The following is a 16,944-nucleotide window of genomic DNA, read 5'->3' as shown; positions in this document are numbered from 1 at the left end:
TGGCTCCTTCCCATCAGTTGTATGTATGACCATCTTTCGTTTCGCGCGCGCGCGATGGCGTCCCATTCGTGAAAGTCGAAGGATAGAAACGATTCCACTTTTATGTGGAAGTGTGAAGAGATAATTGACAATTATTAGAGGCGGAGAAGGCGGAGAAGGGCGCGACGGGAGCCCAGGGGGAAGGACGGCACGAAGGTCGAAGTCGTGAGGGCCAAGAAGCCAGCCATGTAGCCTTCCATCAGATGGGGCCAGGCTGCGGCGGGCTTCTCGACGCGCAGATTCAACCCAACGTGCTTGAATCCAAGGCTTCCCAGATTGACCATCGTCACCGGGTCGGCTCCGTTCTCGGCCACACGAAGCGTGCGCCCGCCCAGCCCGAGGCGCTCAAAGTAGGCGGCGCCCGCCCACGAGAAGACGCGCGGGGAGCCGAACGTGAGGAGCCGAATCTGATCGACTGAGGCCCCGAGGTGGGCCAGCTGAAGCGCAGCCAGGGTGGCCTGCGCCGCGCCGAGGCTGTGGCCGCACACGGTGAAGTTGAGCTTGGCCACGCCAAGGCCCTGGCTCGCGGCGTGGCGGTGGAGGGCGGCCTCGACCTTCGGCCACGAGCTCTGGAAGGCCAGCAGGAACCCGCGATGGATGAACCCCTCGGGCAGGAGCTCCTGGTCGGACACGGGCCAGGCGTTGAAGTCGCTCATGAAGTCGGTGGCTGTGTCGGTGCCCTTGTAGGTGAGGACCACCTCGCGGCCCTGGGTCCTCACGTAGCCCGACGAGGTCTCGGTGGCAAAGGCCGTCACGTTGTAGGAGCCATCACCGAGGTTGGCCTGGCGGTCGAGGTAGGCGAGGCTGGAGAAGTCTCCCAGCTGGCGGACCTCATCGTTGTCGAAAGAGGCGATCTTCTCGAAGTGGTTGGAAAGGAGAACAAACGACACACCGAGATCTTCATCTTCTTCGGTTGTGGTCTTCTTCTGGTGTTGGTGTTGGTCGTGAGCGAAGGTGAAGAATTCGAAACAGCTCGAGGCGAGGGTGGGCAAAGTCGCGGAGGTCGTGGTGGGGGTTGAGGGGGTCGCCGGAGTCGTGATGGGAGTCGAGCGAGCGGAGGTGGCGCTAGCGGCTGAGGCCCCAAAGAGGCGAGAAAAAGTTCGCGCGAGGAAATACATCTTGTTCGAGGAGAACTGGAGTGGGGTCGTTCTTCTACTAGTGCTTCGACTACTATTTGTTGCTCTTGTTCTTGCGGTTGGGTAAAGACTGAAATGCTCTAACGGACTCGCTCAAAAGGCCCCGCCAGGCACACTCTCGGCCAATCAACAACAACTGGGGATCGAAAAAGGAAGGTGTACCAAAAATGTGTTTCAGAAGGTTCTTCCAGGGCCAAGGGAAAAATTGAATGAAAAGCCATTTCCTGTGCTTTGTTTTATCCGGAGTTTCAGCTTTGTGTGGTGGCGCTCGGGGCTGGTAGGCATCAGCGCAAGCAATCCCCCAGCCCTCTGCTCCGCGTGGAAGGGTGTATGAGATTCAGCATGACGGCGACGCTAGTGTTCGCTCTCTGTGGTTAGTCGTCGGATCAGGGCCTAGCGCCTCTTTTCCTCCATCTTCAGGTTGTGCCCGCACATTCGTCGTATTCCACATTCGCTCCTCTTTCCGCTGATCACTTCGCAGGCACTAGCCTCGACCAACATGGTGTACTGCCAGGCGAGCCGACAACGCGCTGGGTGTGCCCCACGAATGCCTCGCAGCAATCGAAACCACAACACCACCGAGAACCGTTGCTACCATTGAACCCGAACATCTTGGGTCGATGTCTAGCTACATTACTTTGGTATTTGCTATATACACGCCAGCGCTTGACTACAGGCACTGAACAGTGATAGATGGTGTAAGAGAGATAGAAGAGAGAGAAAGTGAGGGAGATTCAGAGTGCGGGGAGTGGGGCGGGGAAGGCCGAGTGCTGTCGGGCGTGGGCCAAAAGAAGCTGCAGGTTGCCGTCCTCTTGAGCTTGGAGCGAAGTCAGCGCGCGGTGGAAGCCTCGGCCCTGGGCGTTGTCCCAGTTCCGCTCCATACGCCCGAGGAGGTACTCCACCTCCTCCCGCTTCTCCGCCGCTTGTGTAGTAGTGGTTTGGTTTCGCTTCTGCACGAGCCAGAAGTAGCTCATCAGCTCACACAGGCCCTCTTCCACTTCCTCTGGAAGCTCCGAAGTCTGCGAGAGGTACAAGGCTGTACACAGGACGAGAAGAAGAAGAACTCCATCAGAAAGGTGTGCCTCAACTGAAGGAAAAGTGTAGGCAGATTGGACTTACCGATCCAGCAGTGCATCATTTCGTGGGCGAGAACTGCTCCGGCGTGATCTTCGCTTAGCCCCTTCACCAGGATGACTTCCTTGGGTGTGTAGGTCTGCGGAAGCATCAAAAAGCGAAGGTCAGTATCGTCGCAATCGTTTTGGGCCAGGGGAGGATGATGACGGTGGTGACATACCTTCTTGGCGAAGAGGGAGGGCCGCGAGGCTTCTTTGACTGTGAGTCCGAGCGTGCTGCCCATCTTTTCGTCGTGCCCGGCCTTCATGTGCTGCTTGCCCATGCCCTTGAGTTGATCGATCTTCTCCGGCCGGTACAGCGAGAGCGGAATGTCGCCGTCTGCGCCCGCGAACTCGAGTCCCATCTCTGAACACAGAAGAGAAGAAGCGTCAGCTCACGATCTAAACGTGACAGAGAGAAGAAGGAGGAGAGGCACCCTGGCTGAGCCATTGCTTGACCTCCTTCATTAGCCTGTCGCCCTGCGATTGTGACTCGACCGGCTCGAGCACCTTGAAGTGGTGCTCGACGCCCTGGCCAACGTCGGCCGACGAGTGTTGCCGGAAGCAGTCGACGCAGAAGGCGGCACCCAGGCGCGGGTCCACCGCAAGCTGGTCGCCCAGCTCGTGCCCGCAGCCGGCGCACGTGTGGCAGAACCGATCCATGAAGTCGTACACGCAGTAGAGCTTGCCCTCCTTGTTGAACACCCAGCCGTCTTCTTCGTGGCCGTGGTGATCGGCCTGAGTAGTGGTGGTGCTGGTAGCGGTGGTGCCCTGGAGCTGCTTGCCGCAGCCGTCGCAGCGGAAGTGGGCGCAGTTGAAGACGCGCCCGGACTTCATCTCGAACTGGCCCTGGTGGAAGTCCACCTTCTCGCCGCAGCCGCACGAACAGAACAGGAACGTGTTGAGGATCTCGGGTCGGGTGGAGAGATGGTCCCACACCCGCTGGCGGTCGTGCTCAGTCGTCGTGGTTGAGGTCGTGGTGGTCGCAGTGTCCAATTGGGAGAGCAACGACGAGTAGCGCTGGGCCAGGGCGGCCAGTCGCTCGTGTTCGCTCCACACGAAGAGGCCGGTGCCCGCGGCGGACAGGGCGAGGAGGGCGGCGGGGAGGAGGCGGCGGACGCGGGGGTTTGCCCAGAGACCCCTGACGAGCTCGGCTTCGGCGGGCGCGGAGTGCATAGGTGGGAGCGCAAAGTGGGCAGGGAAGCACTCGTGCCGATAGAGGCACGTCGAGCAGCCCGGCTTCAGGTTGGCATGGCCTCGTCGAGCCCCCGATGTGGAGGACAGCGTCGGGGTTTGGTGAGAGGCTGCAGGGACGAGAGCTCTGCTGGTGGTCAGTCCTGGCAGGGTTGCTCGGGTGGCTTGGCGTAATGTGTTTTTGCTCATGTTTCTACTCATGGGGGCGAGTGGCTAGTGTCTTGCTGAGTGGAGTGGATGTTTTGGCCGTCGCTGCGACTTGTAGTGGGGAGAACTGGCAGACTCCAGCGGGAATCTTCATTGAGCCGTCGCAGTGGTTTCGGATAATCAACCAATGCGGGATTTTTGTCATTTGACCCTCCGTTGATTTTCTTCCGACTCTCCACCGCGATGCTGAATAATTGCTTATTTTCCTTCGTGCACAATGAATTTCTTCTGGCTGCAGCTTCAAAATCTCGGATCGGGAAAGATCGGAGAAGGCAATCGAGGGTGCAGGCTCGGTAGTTGATAGATAACAACAAGAGAGGCACAGCAAATGGAGAAGCCCGAGAAGAAAATCGTCAATAAGAGGAAGGCCGATGATTCGGTTGCAGAAGGCAAGAAGAAGGCCGGAGGCAAGAAGAGCACGGGTGCATCGCCCCGTAAGGCCGAGAAGAGAGCAAAGAAGGATGACAATGGAGGCAAGGCTGCTGACAAGGACGCTCCGCCGGAGCGCCCCAGGTATGTGTACGGAAATCTGCCGGAGGGATTCAAGGTCATGCCATCGGCGATCCCCAACAAGATGAAGCGAAGCGAAGTTTACCAAAAGATCAAGGCCGAAAAGAAGAGATTGAAATCTCAAGAACGAAACAAGAGGCAAAAGGAGAGGGCGAAGCTGGGAGACAAGGTAAAATCATCACCATACATCTGTGGTTTCTCTGTAGCGATTTTAATTTGCCTCATCTCCACCTCAGGCACCGCCCAAACTCGAACCGCGCACGATCGAAAACACCAGAGAGTTCGATGAGACCATCGTCAAGCCCGACGATGCGGTATAGTCCCACCCTGTCTGGTGCTTGACGCTCCTCTTACGCTCTTGCTGCTCACTGTTTGTCGGTCGGGCACTGCAGGAAGTCATCGAGGACGAAGCCGTTGACGAGTTCTCTGCGTTCTTCAGGGGCGAAAAGACGCCCAAGATCCTTTTCACCACTTCACAGAAGCCCACAAAGGTATAGTCCTTGCTTAGGGTCAGGAAAAGAACTGGTGGTACAGCTGTGGTGATGTTCTGATTTTGCTATTCTGCGTAGACCTCGTTCACCTTCATCGAGGACTTGCTCAAGGTGATCCCCAACTCATCGTTCCGCAAGCGCGGCACCTTCGAGCTCAAGAAGATCGTGACCTGGGCCAAGGAGCGAGAATACACAGCCCTCATCGTCATCAACGAGGACAGAGGCGGCGGACTCCGAGGAGTTAGTATCCTTTTCAACTCTTCCTCCCCTTCCCTACACTCTCCTCTTTTCGTCACTTGCAGCCACTCCCTCTCTCTTTTGCATTTGTTTCCTTAACCCTGGCTAGACGGCGCGCTGCTGATCAACTTGCCCGAAGGACCGACGTTCCACTTCAAGATCACTTCCGTGAAGCTGATGAAGAAGATCAGGAACCACGCCACACCCTCGGAGCATCTTCCGGAGCTCATTTTGAACAACTTCAACACTCGTACCATCACCTTCCTTCCCCATCTCTTTTCATTGCTGCTACTTGATTCTAATACTACCTCGCGTGTTCAGGGCTGGGTCACACTGTGGGTCGTATGTTTGCGTCCATCTTCCCTCTGAAGCCAGACTTCAAGGGCCGACGAGTCGTCACCTTCCACAATCAGCGCGACTTCATCTTCTTCAGGCATCACAGGTACGTGCATCTTCCATCTTCTTCTTCTCGCATGCGATTAGCGGCTCTAACATCGTGACTCTCTTTCCATGATGCAGATACATCTACGAGAACGAAAAGAAGGCACGGCTGCAAGAGATCGGACCCAGGTTCACGCTCAAGCTGCGCAGCATCCAGCACGGAACATTCGATAGCGAACACGGAGAGTACGAATGGGTGTACAAGGTCCGTGCCCTTTCTCAATCGCCATCTTCAATCAAGCTCGAACTGAACGGTCACTTCGTTCCGTCTCTCTTCTCTTCGGCTCTCTTTTTCGTCGTGCAGAAAGAGAACGAGACGAGCAGGAGGCGTTTCTTCCTTTGAGGAGGGGCGGTCACGCGTGTTGCTCCTTTTTTTCCTCTTGGCGCCAAAACTTTTCTGCACTTTGTCCCATAATTATTTTGACGTGCCCTGGGGCTCGCGGATTGCATCATCCAACGTCCATCTTGTGTGCTCGCGTGGTGATTTTTACAAGTCTATTGCTCGCAAACATGAGTGCAGATGCCGCCACTAATGGAAGGTCGGGCAAGAAGGAGCCGCTGGAGATAGGAACGAAGATACCTTGCCGATGGAAGCAGGACGGCAAGCTGCACACCTGCGAAATCCTTGAGCGCAGGCCCGGCACGAAGGAGGGGACGTGGGATTACTACGTTCATTACGTCGAATTCAACAGGCGGCTCGATGAGTGGGTCACCGAGGATCAACTCAGCACGGACAAGGAGAAGGAGAAAGAAGAGAAGGCCGAACGAAACGAAAGGATCAAGACAAGGCAGACCAAGCGCAAGGCTCACGAAATCACTCACAATAAGGTCAACGTGAGCCCATGCATCTCGCGCCAGGATCTGACCCGATTCTCACATGTGCACAAATTTCGAATCACAGGAGGATACGAAGCTCTCGGCGCTCGAGAAAGAGCATGAGGAGATCACCAAGGTGAAGAACATCCAAACCATTGAGATCGGCAAGTTCGAGGTCGACACCTGGTACTTCTCGCCCTATCCCGAGGAGTTTGCGAACTGCCAGAAGCTCTACATGTGCGAGTTCTGCCTTAAGTACATGAAGAAGAGGAAGACTTTGCAGCGTCACAAGGTGGGCTTCCTTCTTTCAGCGCTGCGTCGTTTGGGTCCGACCTCGGATAGCTCACTTCCTAACCTCATGCAGCTCAAGTGCGACCTGCGGCACCCGCCTGGCAACGAGATCTACAGAAACGGCACGCTGTCCGTCTTTGAGGTGCGTCCCCTTACGTCCAGGTGATGCAGCCGGCCAGGAGCGCTCTTGGCTTACCCGTGCTGTATGCTCATTCATGCCCAGGTGGACGGCAAGAAGAACAAGATCTACTGCCAGAACATGTGCCTGATGGCCAAACTGTTCCTCGACCACAAGACTCTCTACTACGATGTCGAGCCTTTCCTCTTCTACATCATGACCGAGTGCGACAACAGGGGCTGTCACATGGTAACGCCTCCGCCACTTTCCCGCTCTCGCAATGTCCATTGCGAGTCTCTCCGGCGCTCGTTCTCACCACTTTGCGTTGCAGGTTGGATATTTCTCCAAGGAGAAAGACTCTCCGGATGACTACAACATTGCCTGTATTCTTACCATGCCGCCTTACCAGCGAAAGGTTGGCCATCACCACCTGTTCTGTGCTGGCGCCTCTGCGCGCGTGCAATTACTGACCCAAGGCACCTTCTTTGTGCTTTCCAGGGCTACGGCAAGCTTTTGATTGCCTTCGCCTACGAGCTGACCAAGAGGGAAGGAAAAGTGGGCAGTCCGGAGAAGCCTCTCTCCGACTTGGTACGCGCCGATCACGTCGTCTCCTAGCGGTGGTTGTTATAGCCCATGCTAACTGCCCGCAACAGGGGCTGTTGAGCTTCAGGAGCTACTGGACCCAAGTTCTGCTCGAGATTTTGAGGAAGCACAGAGGTAGGTTTACTTGCCATGGCGCCAAGCGGGGCGAAGTGGGGACGCGTGTGTAATCGCTCACGTCTCTTTGTCGCGCAGGAAACATCTCCATCAAGGATATGAGTCAGATGACGGCTATCAAGACGGAGGACATCATCTCCACGCTGCAGTCGCTCAGTCTGATCAAGTACTGGAAGGGCCAGCACATCATCTCCGTGACCCCGAAGGTGATCGAAGGTACACTTAACACTTCCACTCCTCCTTTCGGCCCACTGCGCCACTGGAGTTCTCACCAGTGCTGTTTCGTTCGCGTGGCCAATCTCAGAGCACCTGAAGCTTTCGCAGAAGAAGAACACGGGTCCGCTCATCGACCCCAAGTGCCTGCACTGGACCCCGCTGCTGGACGACACCGTCATTAAGAAGACCAAGCACGCTTAAACTTGCGTCCACCTTTGTACATACACACACGTGCCAACGCGCACCAAAGCTTCGAAAAGACAAGGGCCTCTTCTCTTTATTTTATGTAAAATGGAAAAATATATTCCTGGAACTCAAAGCCGTTGTGGTGGGCGGGAAGGCAGAAGGGAGAGATGTGAGCTCTTTGTGCCGCAATCACCCCGAGCACTGGTTGAGTTTGATTGATGGAGGGGGAGGTGGAGGAGGCCTCTGTGTGCGCCATATGCCTGGACAAGGCGGGCAACCAAGGACCGCAGGGCACAGGAGAGCTGAATGGTTGCTCCCACATCTTTTGCTACTCCTGCATTCTGGAGTGGAGCAATGTCGCCAACTCGTGCCCCCTCTGCAAACAAAAGTTCACTCGCGTCACCCAATCCCAGGTACTGCCACCCTTCCATCATGTCACGATTTATTGTCAATTAACTTAATCAAGATTTTCAATGGTGCAGGGCAGCGTACAGCGAGTGGTGAGGGTGCAGGAGAGGGAGCAGCAACACGAATACGATGTGCACGTACGTAATCAATGAGTTGCCCGCAGCGCGTTCTATTTGCTCATTGCGTCTGTGGTGTCCGCACTGCACGAGTAGGAGCTACAGGCGGCCTATGGCGACGATGAAGAAGCGGCTAACAATTCGTTCATTGACGACCGGTCCGACGCCGAGATTGAACGAGAGCAGGCGGAGGGTGCGGACGATGGTGATGAGCTGCACTGGCTTCAGAGCGAGCAGGAGCGATGGGACCGTCGGCAGGGTGGTCTCCCGGTGGCCGACCACGACGACACGGGGATGGCGGTCTTCTCTCAGGACGGCCGACGGCTGCGCAACACAAGAGCGAGGAAGAAGCGAGAAGCGGAAACCAAGCGGATGTCACAGGAGGAGGCGGAGGCTGCAGCCGTGCTCCACCGAGGCGGCGAGGGGAGAGAGCGTAAGCGACCTCGCATGACGCGCCAGAGCACGATCGCGGAAGTCCTCGAAGCGCGCCAACAGAATCGTCGCATACTACAGCAACGATTCACACAAGAGACAAGCAACAGCAACAGCAACAATGAGGTCGTACTCATCGGCGATGGTGATGATGAAGAGGAAAGCGAGAGCAACAACGAGCACCAGCCCTCTCCATCTTCGTCGGGCGGCAGCCTCAGCAGTGGCAGCAGCGAGCAATATACGCCCACGCAGCTGTGGGTGGTGAACGCCACTGAAAAGGCCCGCGCCGAGCGTTCGGCGGCCAACGCAACCATCACGGACTACTTTGCTTCGCCTCAACAACAGGAGTCTGCCAACGCCGGCGATTCCCAGTGCACGCCTGCGCGCTCGCCCATCCAGCTTTCACCCGTGGCATCGTCAGACCCCACGACCGCGAGCCTCTCGTCGTGCTTCCCGCTCACGCGTTCGCTCGGGCTGGCACCGTCGTCCCAATCCACGCCCACGGCTGCCGTACGACGGACCAAGAAGAGCGCCGCGTCGAGCGCGAGCCAACGCGGACCGCAGCGAAGGAAGAGCGCGCGAAGCGATGACAAGGAGAACCGACCCAATCAGGTCCATTCGCTGTTCTTCTCTCTCGTATCATCGCCGTCGCCATCACAGTCCTCCACGCAGGCATCCAGCTCGCAGCAGGCCTACGGTCTTGTGTCGCAGCCGTCGCCGTCTCCTCCGTTTTCCTCTTCGCCTTCTTCGTTCGCCATTCCACACACGCCGTCATCTCGATCCACTTCGTTTCGAGTCTATGGCACTACTACCGCTACGTCGACGTCTTCTCTCCACTCCACATCATCGGCCACCTCGACATCTACTGCGATCTCTTCTCTCTCTTCATCTCCGTCTTCGTCTCCATCCCTCCCGGTTCCTTCTCTCCTCACCCAACACCAGTTTCAAGCTCTATCTGCAGTGCGCGCTGAGCTGATGCCATTTTTCAAGAAGAACGTCCTCTCCTCTGACGATTTTCGAGATATCGCCAAGAAGGTACACTAATTGCTGCTTGCTGCGCGCATTCATCACGATCGCGCTTCTCACCATCGCCTTTCCCCTTTCCCTTCACGTGCAAAGGTGAGCGAGCAGTACATCGTCGAGGAGCGCAACAACGGGCTGGCCAAGAAGTCGCTCTGTCTCACTCCCCGGCGGAAGCGAAAGATCAGACACCTCGTCGAGCAGGAGCTCGAGCGCTTCGATCGCTAAGCCTCAATTTGCGCTCTCAGGCCTGTACAGCTGGCCTGTCTCGCCGACTCATTTTCCTTCGCTTTTTCTTGTGGTGCCTGAAAAAACAACGAAAGCGAAGACAACCCAAACTTTCGCCCTCGCCCGACGGATCGCTTGTGAAGATGAAGATGGAGATGAGGTGGCAGGTCACTGTGCTTGTGGCTGCTTGCATGATACTGCTGGTGGCCGAGGCCGCCTTTTCGCCGGCTGGGGATATGGGGTACCAGCAGCGGCGCCCGATCGTGCACCGCACCACCACGGTCCATCGCCACGCCGGCTCCGCACCGACGGAGCTCAAGGGCCTCTCCCAGAAGGTCTACCAGTTCACCCAGGTGCTCCTCCCTCTCTTCTTCATTTTGTACAACGAAATAATCTCTTCTGAATTAATGAAATAATTCTCTTCATCGTGCTGCAGAAAGTGGACCACTTCGACCCGCTGAACGGCAAGACCTACCAGCAGAAGTACATCGTCACCGACGACAATTACGTGCCCGGCGGTCCCATCTTCTGTACACGTCCAACCTCGCAGACTGTGTCGACTAATAATCCCGCTCCATCGCGTGAGTGCTCACGCACACCGCACACGTCACGTGCTGCACGCAGTGTTCCTGGGCGGTGAGGCCCCGGTTGAGTTCTTCGACTTCCAGACAGTCCTGCCGCGCTCCCTCACGAAGCAGTTCGGTACGCACACCCGTCCCTCTGCTGGCAAAACGCGGGTCGTGGTCAGTGGTGGTCAGTGGGCTGAACGTGGGTGTGGGTGGCCACTGCTCTAGGTGCCCTCTACATTGCGTTGGAGCACCGGTTCTATGGCGTGAGCATGCCGGCTCATGACTACTCGACCGCCAGCCTCGCCCTGCTCTCCTCCAGGCAGGCGTACGTTTACGCCCTCACCAATGCCACGCACTCACAACAAGGAACGCGTTGAGTTGTATACTGAAACGTGCTGCGCTGCACACGACACACAACGCATCAACACTTGACACCACGCAGGCTGGCTGATGCGGCCAACTTCCTCGTTTCGTTCAACAAGACCCTGACCAACGTATGCACATTCCCTGGCACTCCTTTTATCTCTGCCCACACTCACGTTCGCATACGTTGGTGGTGGGGATGCACTCGCGCTTGCAGCCCGGTCCGTGGGTCGTGTGGGGCTGCTCGTACTCGGGTGCCCTCTCGGCTTGGTTCAGGTGCGTTGCACCGTTCAACACACTCACGAGTGTCCAATTGAATCAATTGAATCAACACGTGTGGTGGTGTTTCCTATGCGCAGGGCCAAGTACCCCAATCTGGTGGTGGGCAGTGTGGCGCCGAGCGGCCCCGTTTACGCCTCGCTCAACTTCACCCAGTACTACGGCGTCTTCTCCACCGCTGCCTGTACTTCTTCGTTCTTTTCATTCTTCTTCGTCCTTTTCCGTGTCCCCCCCCCTCGACTGACATGGTACCGTTTGTTGTCTTTTTTAAGCTCCGCAGTGCGTGGAGACCGTCAAGCGCGCGACCGCCATGCTCATGGCCAAGCTCTCCACCGCCGACGGCCGAAAGGAACTCACCGTACGGCACCTGCGAGTGGCACGGACACGCACACGCCGCACGACGCGTGCTAACCACAAAAGTATATTGTTTAGAAAACGTTCGATGCCTGCCAGGAGATCTCAGCGAGCCCGCAAGAGCACTACTACTTCCTGCTCACCCTCACCGAAGCCATCGGCGGCTCCGACCAGTTCCAGAACCCTCCCGCATGGCCCCTCAACACGGTGTGTGTTGTGTGTAGTGTGTGGTGTACCTTTCGACCACCATCGGCGTGCCTGACACGGCGTTTCTCTCCTTCTTCTTTGTGTGGGCTCGGCACCAGACCTGCAACACGATGATGCAGTCCGGTGATCTGCTGGCCAACTGGGCTCAGGTTGTCAACCAGGCGAACGGCCCCAAGGCGCCCAACGCGGTACATGCTCCCTCCCGCTCCAGCCAGCCCCTCGTGTGCCCCCCCCCCTTCTCACCCCTAATTGATGCGCGTACGCAGTGCAATGACTTCAACGAGGAGACCTCGTACCTCAAGCCCCTCCGCCAGCCCACCAGCTCGGACAGGTCGTGGCTCTTCCAGCAGTGCACCGAGTTCGGTTTCTTCATGCCCACCTACCCGGGCACCAGCGTCTTCCCCCTCATGGACCTGGAGCACCAGGTCAAGTGGTGCCGTACGGTCCACTCGCCGCTCACCCTCGCCTTTCGTTCATGTACCCCAGCTCACCTCTTCGCCTTCGGGTGGTCTGCCCCAACAGAGAACGTCTTTGGCGTGAGCGGCATGACCCCCAACACCGAAGGCACCAACGCGTACTACGGGTAAGTCGCACGCATTTCACCTTGCATTGCACGGGCTGTGTGCGTGCGTGCGTGCGTGTCGAGTGTGTCGTGTGTTGTTTTCTGACTTCCCACTCGTCGCATGTGGCGGTGCTGGTGAGCACAGAGGCTACGACCTGCGCGGTAGCAACATCCTCTTCACCAACGGCGATGCCGACCCCTGGCACACCCTGTCGATCACCAAGGACCTCCCCGCCCCCGCTGGCGTGCGTGCCGTCACCTACGCCGCAGGTGCGCCACCGCCACCGCCACCACGAACCAACATTCATGTGTCTGACCCGTGCGTGTGCCCCTCTCCCCCAAATGCAGGTCACTGCGCGCCGATGACTCAGCCGACGAGCCAGGACCCTGTTTCTCTCCAGCACGCCCGCGTGGTGGTCGCCAACTTCATCGCCTCGCTCGTCCAGCCCTGAGCTGGCACCAAGCGTGGTGAATAAATATGGGTGCATTGGCCATGACTCGTACCAGTGCGATAAGAGAACAGAGAGAGCATGAGGGGAGCGGGCGGCATTGCTCCTCTCAGAGGAAGGCCAGGCCCTCGTATTTGATGCGCCGATCCACGAGCAGCTTCCATCGCGGCTCGAGGCGGAAGTTGCCCTCCAGGTCGAATATGGTGATCCACGTCTCCGACACTTCGTTCACCTCCCGCACCTTTCGTGTAGACGGGTGAGCAACGCAGTACTCGACACGAACACACCAACGATTGAGAGGGGGGCTCAAAAAAGTGAACGCGCACCTTGAGGGCGATGATCTCGTTGGTGTGGGGTATGACCTTCATCGAGGTGAACCCGTAATCGCATTCCAATGGCCCAACTCGGCGTACCTGAATCAGGCAAGGCGTCAGGTCAGGTGGTCAGTACACATGTGGGGGTAAGAAGTGGTGGTGGTGTGTGTTGACGACGCACTTCAACGTGCGAGAAATCTTCGTCGGCGATGAGGAGGAGGTTGGAGGCGAGGAACTCGTCCGTGCGTTCGTCGTAGGGCGTGTGCTCGCTGGCCTTGCGCGGGAGGAACAGCCACTTGCGCTCCTCTGCACTCGCCCCAGTCCAGCCCAGTTACACACAGTTAGCTGCCCTCTCCAAACTAGATGAATTGATCGTGAGCGAGTCGCCCGCCTGAGGTCCGCACCAGGATGCCAGGCGACAGCTTCATGTGACAGATAGCCCGGGAAGGTGGTGTTTGTCGCTACTCGCAACGCTTTGTAGTTTGCGGTCCTGTGATGTCATGGAGGAGGGGGGCATGAGCAATGCGCTTCACGAGGCCTGGCAACAGCACATGAGTGTGTGTGTGTGTGTGTGTACCAGTCATGGCTGGTGATCTTGCCGCAGCGATCGAGTGTCTTGACCCACACACAGTTGTGGTGCAGTGCTTCCTGAGCGGTGGGCAAGAAGAGCGCGGGTGCCATGTATCAGAAAAATCAGAGATGCCTGCGGCGAGCGCGCGCGTGGTTGGGTGACGCGCGCAGGAGGGAGAGGGGTACCCCGTTGACGACCCACTCCTTGCCGATGGAACCCAGGTAGAGCAGGCCGTCTTTCTCGGTGGCCCACTCCGTTTTGAATGGCTTGGGATGCCGGCCTGTGCACACAACGACACGCGACGCACGACAGAGACCCAGAGGTGAACGTTGGTCCTCGTGCTCACAGGGCTCCCTCGGTAAATTAAGTGCTGCAGTAGTAGTAGTAGTACCATTGCCGTCGGCGATGGCGTGGCGAGGAAAGGCGCCGCCACCTTTCTTTGGTGATATCTCGTAGACCTGCAGCCCAACACCAAAGCCCAAGGAGCCCTCCGTTAGTGGGCCTGCAGCGTGAGAGCCCCGAGGGGACGAGGTGTGGAGGGCGTACGATGCCGGTCGAGTCGCACATGCCCAGGAGAGAGCCGCTGTGGCTCATGCGCACGAGCTCGCTCAGCTCCATCGATCGGTTCTTGTTGGCCACCGTGGAGGTGAGCCTGCGAGTGCGTGATAATAACGTGAGCCTGCGTGGTGCGAGCGAGCGTGCGTGTAGAGGCAAGGATGGGCGTCAGTCACTTACTTGATGGTCTCGCCCCACTCGATGGTAAAGTTGCCTCGCTCGTTTCGCCTCAGCGTCGCTTTCTGCACTTGTGGAAGAACATGTGTTGTTGTTCAGCAGCGAGTTGCGCAGCGAGGGTTGTTGTAAGAAGCAGAAGCAAGCTCGTACCTGCATGATGGAGTGCCACTCGAACTTCTTTGGATCGCGGCTGCCCTTGTCGAGATCCGCGACGAGTGCAAAGTCGTACTGCTGGGGCAGCGGAAGATGAGCGCGCTGGCCACCCTCGGTGCTGGTGTTGATCGCTGGGGCACTTAGCTTCTCGCGAACGGGATCTTTGTTCGTGTAGTCGCACTCAAGGCGATGACTCAAGCGGCCATCTTCAGCATTCCAATCGAAGTCAAGATCCCCGTTCTTTCCTTTGGCTTCGCTGTCATCGTCGAAAAGGAATTCAAACTCGAAGAATTGGGAAGCGGGCATTGGCGAGGGGCCAGGAAGTTGTTGCTGTGATGGTAGATGTGCGATGAATCCAACAGAAGCGGAAAGGAAGGAGAAGATTCGAGGACAGTTATGGTGCACATAGAGGGCGCACCCTATGCCCAAGCAGAAGGAGAGCAGCACCGCGGCTAAGGTGAAGAGAAAGGACCGCGCCACCTTCATCCTTCTCTGTGTGAAAAGCTGGGACCACAAAATGTCTACAATAACTAGAGGCAACACCACAGAGGCTTGCTTCCCAGAGAGCTTTCGACAGCCACATTCACCACTCTACCACCAGCGCACATCACGGCCATACACTCACACACCACAACAACACCAAACAATACGAAAGAGATGAAGGTAACCCTTGGCTTCACCCTCTTCATGGTGGTGGGGATGATAATGCTTGCGTGTCGCTCGTCTCTCACCGAAGCCGCGGCATGTAATGTCAATCAACACAGGAGCCAGCTTGACCCGGGACCCCACCAGCACCAACTATGAGGAGGGCGGTAGCGGCGCCTCCTTCATCCTGGGCCGCGCCGCCAGCTACGCCGCCCTCGCCGCCTCCACCGTCACCAACGTCGGCCTGACAGTCGTCACCGGCGACATCGGCGTCTACGCCGGCAACCAGGTGACCGGGTTCAACCCGCCCGGCGTCTTCACGGGCGCCCTCCATGCCGGCGACACCTACGCTCAGCTGGCCCAGCTCAACCTCCTCGGCTCCTACAATCTGCTGGCCGGCCTCCCCTGCAACGTCGAGCTCACAGACACCAACCTGGGCGGCCTCGTGCTTGCCCCTGGAGTCTACCGCTTCGCCAGCTCGGCTGTGATGAGCAACGTGGCGCTCACCCTCGAGGGTACCCTGAGCCCCAGCGACGCCTGGCTCTTCCAGGTGGGGTCGTCGCTCATCACCGACCCCCTGGCTTCGGTCACCCTCACCCGCGGGGCCCGCAGCAGCAACTTCTTCTGGCAGGTGGGCAGCTCGGCCACTCTGGACCACGACACCTGGTTCGTCGGGTCATTGCTGGCTTACACCTCGGTCTCGGCCAACGACGGCGCCTCTCTCGACGGACGCGCCCTTGCCGTGAACGGCGCCATCACCTTAATCAACAACGCCTTCACCGTCCCCTCCGGCAACTCTGCCAACTGAACTGCAATCAGTACGTCCCCCCCCACTCCCTGTGTCATGTGCGTGAGTCGAGTCGTGTCTGTGTTGTGCATGTGGTCTGACCATGAGCCTTCACAGCACCTGTGCTGCGCAATAGCAGCGACTACCTGGTCAACACGATCAACCACTCATTCAACGTCACCTGCCTCACATCAAGCTGCCCAGCCAACTCGTCACAGTTTGCGGGGCTGCCCTTCGTTCTGGCTGGTCCCAGCGCAGGCGACGCCCAGTGCAACTCAGTCACCAACGTCACCATTGGTGAGCTCACAGGCGACCTCAGCGCCACTGGGGGCGATCCCTACCTGCTTACCAACACAGTGGTGGGCGGCGAGTGCTTCAGCGAGTCGGAGCTAGTCTTGGTGGCCCTGGCCACACCCTCCCTTCACCATCGCAGTCGCCCTCGCCCTCGCCGACCCAGTCGCCTTCAAACACCCCTCACCCTCGCCCACGCAGTCGCCATCGCCCTCGCAGTCGCCGACACCACCGCCGACCCAGTCGCTGACAAACTCGCCATCGCCCTCGCAGTAGGTCACGCAGTCGCCATCGCCCTCTCCAACCCAGTCACCATCAAACACCCCCTCACCTACTCAGTTGACCTCATCCTTGCTGACCCAGTTGCCGTCAAACACGCCCTCGCCCTCACCGACTCAGTCGCCGACAAACACGCCCTCGCCCTCACCAACGCAGTCACCCACACCCTCACCAACACAGTCACCGACCAACACGCCCACACCATCCTCAACACTGTCACCTTCGAACACGCCCACGCCGACAACGTCCCCCTCCACTACTCCATCTCCCACCAGCTCACCATCCAGTTCACCCTTGAGCATGACTACCCCATTGGTCTTGTCTTCTTCCTCTTGGTCATCCTCGCCCTTGTTGTTGCTGTCAATCACGACCACTCAGTTGGCTTCGTTGTTGCCGTTGGCCTCTTGGTCATCATCTGAAACCTCCTCTACCTCGTCGACTGCTTCTTCATCACCTTCATGGACGCCCTCGCCT

The 16,944-nt window shown here is 57.9% G+C and overlaps 7 protein-coding genes and 1 pseudogene across 7 annotated transcripts; 5 read left to right on the top strand and 3 right to left on the bottom strand.

Annotated features, from left to right (window-relative positions):
- Positions 1-134: 134 nt before the first annotated feature.
- ACA1_277840 (lipase) lies at positions 135-1,157 on the bottom strand (the record flags this gene model as incomplete). Its single annotated transcript, XM_004344546.1, has 1 exon — positions 135-1,157. One exon carries the CDS (start codon positions 1,155-1,157, stop codon positions 135-137), a length of 1,023 nt encoding a protein of 340 aa, XP_004344596.1.
- Positions 1,158-1,909: 752 nt separating this feature from the next.
- Positions 1,910-3,463, bottom strand: ACA1_277830 (LIM domain containing protein; the record flags this gene model as incomplete). The annotated part of the gene is made up of 4 exons (XM_004344545.1): positions 1,910-2,211; positions 2,295-2,388; positions 2,470-2,654; positions 2,725-3,463. The coding sequence occupies 4 exons, from the start codon at positions 3,461-3,463 to the stop codon at positions 1,910-1,912; spliced, it is 1,320 nt and encodes a 439-aa protein (XP_004344595.1).
- Positions 3,464-4,059: 596 nt separating this feature from the next.
- Positions 4,060-5,710, top strand: ACA1_277820 (annotated as a pseudogene).
- A 167-nt stretch (positions 5,711-5,877) lies between these two features.
- Positions 5,878-7,726, top strand: ACA1_277810 (histone acetyltransferase family protein; the record flags this gene model as incomplete). Its single annotated transcript, XM_004344544.1, has 8 exons — positions 5,878-6,246; positions 6,269-6,616; positions 6,698-6,841; positions 6,924-7,007; positions 7,091-7,180; positions 7,246-7,309; positions 7,388-7,525; positions 7,614-7,726. 8 exons carry the CDS (start codon positions 5,878-5,880, stop codon positions 7,724-7,726), a joined length of 1,350 nt encoding a protein of 449 aa, XP_004344594.1.
- Positions 7,727-7,929: 203 nt separating this feature from the next.
- ACA1_277800 (zinc finger, C3HC4 type (RING finger) domain containing protein) lies at positions 7,930-9,915 on the top strand (the record flags this gene model as incomplete). The annotated part of the gene is made up of 4 exons (XM_004344543.1): positions 7,930-8,124; positions 8,194-8,256; positions 8,341-9,279; positions 9,787-9,915. 4 exons carry the CDS (start codon positions 7,930-7,932, stop codon positions 9,913-9,915), a joined length of 1,326 nt encoding a protein of 441 aa, XP_004344593.1.
- Positions 9,916-10,064: 149 nt separating this feature from the next.
- On the top strand, positions 10,065-12,701 carry ACA1_277790 (protease, serine, 16 (thymus), putative; the record flags this gene model as incomplete). Its single annotated transcript, XM_004344542.1, has 14 exons — positions 10,065-10,268; positions 10,352-10,445; positions 10,540-10,617; positions 10,710-10,809; positions 10,927-10,978; positions 11,065-11,123; positions 11,207-11,310; positions 11,399-11,484; positions 11,580-11,687; positions 11,786-11,875; positions 11,954-12,125; positions 12,210-12,270; positions 12,395-12,519; positions 12,598-12,701. The coding sequence occupies 14 exons, from the start codon at positions 10,065-10,067 to the stop codon at positions 12,699-12,701; spliced, it is 1,437 nt and encodes a 478-aa protein (XP_004344592.1).
- Positions 12,702-12,807: 106 nt separating this feature from the next.
- Positions 12,808-14,774, bottom strand: ACA1_277780 (the record flags this gene model as incomplete). Its single annotated transcript, XM_004344541.1, has 10 exons — positions 12,808-12,939; positions 13,025-13,111; positions 13,194-13,318; positions 13,417-13,502; positions 13,590-13,660; positions 13,769-13,863; positions 13,975-14,041; positions 14,130-14,235; positions 14,319-14,380; positions 14,466-14,774. The coding sequence occupies 10 exons, from the start codon at positions 14,772-14,774 to the stop codon at positions 12,808-12,810; spliced, it is 1,140 nt and encodes a 379-aa protein (XP_004344591.1).
- A 351-nt stretch (positions 14,775-15,125) lies between these two features.
- Positions 15,126-16,889, top strand: ACA1_277770 (ice-binding protein; the record flags this gene model as incomplete). Its single annotated transcript, XM_004344540.1, has 3 exons — positions 15,126-15,131; positions 15,205-15,894; positions 16,119-16,889. 3 exons carry the CDS (start codon positions 15,126-15,128, stop codon positions 16,887-16,889), a joined length of 1,467 nt encoding a protein of 488 aa, XP_004344590.1.
- Between the last annotated feature and the right edge of the window lie 55 nt (positions 16,890-16,944).

This window comes from Acanthamoeba castellanii (assembly GCF_000313135.1).
Source record: "Acanthamoeba castellanii str. Neff unplaced genomic scaffold scf7180000084776, whole genome shotgun sequence".
NCBI classification, from domain to species: Eukaryota; Discosea; order Longamoebia; family Acanthamoebidae; genus Acanthamoeba; species Acanthamoeba castellanii.
This window is presented reverse-complemented; position numbering and strand designations above follow the sequence as displayed.